Source organism: Brassica oleracea, chromosome C8 (assembly GCF_000695525.1).
Source record: "Brassica oleracea var. oleracea cultivar TO1000 chromosome C8, BOL, whole genome shotgun sequence".
Taxonomy (NCBI): domain Eukaryota; kingdom Viridiplantae; phylum Streptophyta; class Magnoliopsida; order Brassicales; family Brassicaceae; genus Brassica; species Brassica oleracea.
This window is the reverse complement of record NC_027755.1, coordinates 21,403,855-21,408,841: the sequence shown is the minus strand read 5'-3', so window position 1 is coordinate 21,408,841 and position 4,987 is coordinate 21,403,855. Positions and strand designations below refer to the sequence as shown.

The 4,987-nt window shown below is 38.5% G+C and overlaps 1 protein-coding gene across 1 annotated transcript; it reads left to right on the top strand.

Moving 5' to 3' along the window:
- The first annotated feature begins 1,172 nt into the window (after positions 1-1,172).
- Positions 1,173-3,472, top strand: LOC106310495 (heat shock 70 kDa protein 5). Its single transcript, XM_013747729.1, has one exon. It carries the CDS (start codon positions 1,357-1,359, stop codon positions 3,307-3,309), a length of 1,953 nt encoding a protein of 650 aa, XP_013603183.1. The 5' UTR covers positions 1,173-1,356; the 3' UTR covers positions 3,310-3,472.
- The last annotated feature ends 1,515 nt before the right edge of the window (positions 3,473-4,987 follow it).

Here is a 4,987-nt window from a genome sequence, read left to right as displayed (position 1 = left end):
ATTAAAGGAGATAGGACGAAACATATTCTTCCTGAGTTCTTCTTTACACACGAGCTTCAGAAGGCAGGAGAGGTCCAAGTATTGCAAGTCCGTTCGAGTGAGAATTCAGCCGACCTCTTCACCAAGTCACTACCAACCTCAACGTTCAAGAAGCTCATATGGAAGATAGAAATGCGTCGACTGAAAGATCTTCGGTGATGCATTCATCAGGGGGAGTTCATGTGTTGTACTCTTTTTCCTGTCTTGTTTTCCCTTTAACCACATTGGGTTTTGGGTTTGTCAAGAGAGGTTTTAATGAGGCAACATCCAAAGCATGAATGAACCTTGATCGGATGTGTCGATCAAGGGGGAGTGTTATAAACCATTTTGTGATCGACCCATTTATCAGCCCGTGTAGCAAGACGGGCCAAGCCCATCCTCAGGATCATACTGGCGCCTATCTACTCTTGTGTTTATCTACATTATAGTTGGTATTTATCTTACGTATTGCTAGTCATTATCTAGTTAAGGATAAGTACGATCTCATGTCGATCCAGTACTTAGACCGTCATTACCATATATATATAAAGACCAGTTGGTCGACCTAATAATACACACAAGTTCCCCTCTTCATTCACAACAATGAGAACTTAGTTTTCGTTTTATGCTTTCATTTATTTGGTTTTCTTTCGATCAATAACTATGTTTACCTTTCATTTGATTTTGAATGATCCCATTTGATGTTCCTTTCTTTTTTTTTAACCGATTTTATTTATATTTTGGTTACAAAATAGGTACAAATCAAGTATTTTAAATCAGGTACATTTAAACCGAAGAACCGATTGGGACCCAAATCCGAAAGTACATCGGGTTGTACCAGTTCTTTGAAGATTTACTAACCCCGACCCGAACCCGATAGAACCTGAACCGGTCCCGAACCGAATATTCATATAATCCGAATGAGGTTGATTTTGATAAACCCAAAAAACCGAAACCCGATTGGATTAAACCGAAACCCGATTGGGACCCCGAATGCCCATGCCTAGAACGAGCGAAGAAGACGTAGAGAAAAAAAACACTTGGGCCTTTCTTATCTACATATGGGCTTACATTTTTAAAATATTAATGGGCCTTTGTAGGCCCAAATTAAATTGAAGCGGTTGCCTGATATTTATCTCAAATGCGCCGGCGAATCCAGAAGTCTCTGGAGCGTTTTGCGTGGCGACTTCTCCGTCTTTCCACATCTCCGTGTCGAGTCCTCTCTCGAAATGTCTTCCTTCTCCGATCGTATCCATATATATAGCTACCTCCACCGATTCAGATCACTCATCAAGCAGACTAACGAATCAAACAAATAGCGAAATCTCACAGCAAACAATGACGACAAAATCCGAGAAAGCCGTCGGAATCGACCTCGGCACAACATACAGCTGCGTCGGAGTGTGGATGAACGACCGCGTCGAGATCATCCCCAACGACCAAGGAAACCGCACTACACCTTCCTACGTCGCCTTCACAGACACCGAGCGGTTAATCGGAGACTCAGCGAAGAACCAAGTCGCGCTGAACCCTCACAACACCGTCTTCGACGCGAAACGTCTCATCGGGAGGAGATTCTCCGATCCTTCCGTCCAGAGCGACATGACTCACTGGCCGTTCAAAGTCGTCTCGGGACCCGGAGACAAGCCGATGATAGTCGTCTCGTATAAGAACGAGGAGAAGCAGTTCTCTCCCGAGGAGATATCTTCTATGGTGCTGATCAAGATGAGAGAAGTCGCCGAGTCCTTCTTAGGTCACGCGGTTAAAAACGCCGTCGTAACGGTCCCTGCTTATTTTAACGACTCTCAGAGACAAGCGACGAAGGACGCGGGTTCGATCTCGGGTCTCAACGTTTTGAGGATAATTAACGAACCGACCGCTGCGGCTATCGCGTACGGTTTAGATAAAAAAGGGACGCAAACCGGTGAGAGGAACGTTTTGATTTTCGATCTCGGGGGCGGGACGTTTGATGTTTCGCTGTTAACGATCGAAGAAGGCGTCTTCGAAGTGAAGGCTACGGCGGGAGATACTCACCTCGGAGGGGAAGACTTTGACAATAGGTTAGTTAACCACTTCGTTGCGGAGTTTAGAAGGAAGCACAAGAAGGATATAAGCGGGAACGCGAGGGCGTTGAGGAGGCTGAGAACGGCTTGCGAGAGAGCGAAGAGGACGCTTTCCTCGACGGCTCAGACTACTATAGAGATTGATTCCTTGTACGAGGGGGTTGACTTCTACGCGACGATATCGCGCGCGAGGTTTGAGGAGATGAACATGGATTTGTTCAGGAAGTGTATGGATCCTGTTGAGAAAGTTCTAAGGGATGCAAAGATTGACAAGAACCGTGTTCATGAAGTTGTTCTTGTCGGAGGATCGACTAGGATTCCGAAGATTCAGCAGCTTTTGCAAGATTTTTTTAATGGGAAGGAGCTTTGTAAGAGTATTAACCCTGATGAAGCTGTTGCTTACGGAGCCGCGGTGCAGGCGGCTATTCTGACCGGTGAAGGGAGTGACAAGGTGCAAGATCTGTTACTTCTTGACGTGGCGCCGTTGAGTCTTGGGCTAGAGACGGCGGGTGGGGTGATGACTGTGCTGATCCCGAGGAACACTACTGTTCCTTGTAAGAAGGAGCAAGTGTTCTCGACCTATTCTGATAATCAGCCTGGTGTTCTGATCCAAGTGTACGAAGGAGAGCGTGCGAGGACCAGAGACAACAACCTTCTCGGAACGTTTGAGCTCAAGGGGATCCCTCCTGCGCCGCGTGGGGTTCCTCAGATCAATGTGTGTTTTGACATAGATGCGAACGGGATCTTGAACGTGTCGGCGGAGGATAAGACCGCAGGCGTGAAGAACCAGATCACGATCACGAACGATAAAGGGAGGTTGAGCAAAGAGGAGATTGAGAAGATGGTGCAAGACGCTGAGAAGTATAAGGCGGAGGATGAGCAGGTGAAGAAGAGGGTCGAGGCCAAGAACTCGCTTGAGAATTATGCTTATAACATGAGGAACACTGTTAAGGACGAGAAGCTGGCGCAGAAGCTGGATCAGGAAGATAAGCAGAAGATAGAGAAGGCGATTGATGAGACGATCGAGTGGATTGAAGGGAACCAGCTGGCGGAGGTTGATGAGTTTGAATATAAGTTGAAAGAGCTGGAGGGGATTTGCAGCCCGATTATCTCGAAGATGTATCAGGGAGGTGCTAGTGCTGGAGGTGCGAATGATGGTATGCCAGGAGACGGTGGCTCTGGTGGCTCTGGTGGTGGTCAAGGTCCAAAGATTGAAGAGGTCGATTAGAGCGGTGGTGTGAAGACAAAAGTGGGGAGTCTTTGTGTTGTACTTTTGTGCCTGAAGTATCTAAAAGAGGTGTTTTGATAGTGTGATGAAAGTAATGTAGTTGTGTATGCTCTTATGTAAGTTTGTTTCAAAGTAATGTTTTTCTCATAATACTTAGTTCGTATGTACCAATCTCCCAACAGCATCTGAGACATGAAGAAGAGTATCAAAGCCATGTGCAAACACACGAGCAATCACGCACACGTTGATCTTAGCTTTCATGCGTTGACAATGATAAAACATTAATTAAGTATGAATGAGAACTTGGGATTCTTGCTTCAGGCCAAGCTGCTTGGTGTCGCCTGGGCCGGCTTACTAGGGACAAGTTGTGCGACTGTCCCGGGTCCCCCGCATAATACTAATTAAAGGGTTCAATTTTTTAAAAAATCTATATTTTTATATATAAAAATTTATAAATATTTAGTTTTTCAAAGTTGCTAATTAATATGATCGCGACACATGTCAATTATATATTTAATATTATGATATGTGTTAATCTATCTCATAATTAAAATATATATAATAAGATATTAACAAAAATAAATTTTATTAAAAAGTAATCTTATTATATAAAGCTTGGTTTTTCAAAGTTGCTAATTAACATGATAGCGACACATGTTAATTATATCTTTAATATTATGACATGTGTTAATCTATCTAATAATTAAAATATATATACTAAGATATTAACAAAAATGAATTTTATTAAAAAGTAATTATAAATATTATTTAATAGTAACTTTCCTTTTTTAAAATTATAATCAAAAAATAATTGCAAAATATTATTTGATAATATTGTGACATGTGTTTGTATGTATAAGACAAACTATATAAATATTTTAACTGAATTGTTTCTATTAAAAATAAAATAGCAGTATAAAAATATAAAAGAAAAAAAAATATCAATAATTAGTTTCCCTTTTAAAAGTCTAAATAAAAAAAAATTAAAAGTATTATTTTTTCTTATAATTAACTAACTTTACTTTTTAATAATTTTTGTTAAAACAATATAAACCAAAATTAACTTCAACTAAAAAAATTAGATTGTGAATGTGTCAATAAAAACTGTCATTATGTGAAAAGAACATCATTTTTCCTAAAATCATAAATAAAAGAGATTTCTAAAAAAAAAAAATTTAGTTTTAACCAATTAAGAATTTTTTTTTACATCCTGACCAGAGAGAATTGTAAAATTTTATTTAATAGTAGTTTTACTTAAAACATTAATGATAAACATGATAGTAACAATTATTTAATTAAATGAAAATTGTAAAAATATTAATTATATTGAAAATTATATATTTAAGATTGTGACATGTAGACAAAAAAAAAAGATTGTGACATGTATTAATTTATCTCATAATTAAAAATATATATACTAAGATATTAACAAAAACGAATTTATTATAAATTAAATATAAATATCATTTAATATTAATTTTCCTTTTTTAAAATCCTAATCAAAATATAATTGTAAAATATTATTTGATAACATTGTGACATGTGTTTGTATGTATAAGACAAAATCTATAAATAATTTAAGAGAATTTTTAAAAATAAAATAAAATAGCTGTATAAAAATATAAAAGAAAAACAAATTTTCAAATAATTAGTTTCCCTTTTAAAAGTCTAAATAAAA

Coding starts and splice junctions, on each gene's coding strand:
- LOC106310495 (XM_013747729.1), top strand. CDS start 1,357: ATGACGACAAAATCCGAGAAAGCCGTCGGAATCGACCTCGGCACAACA.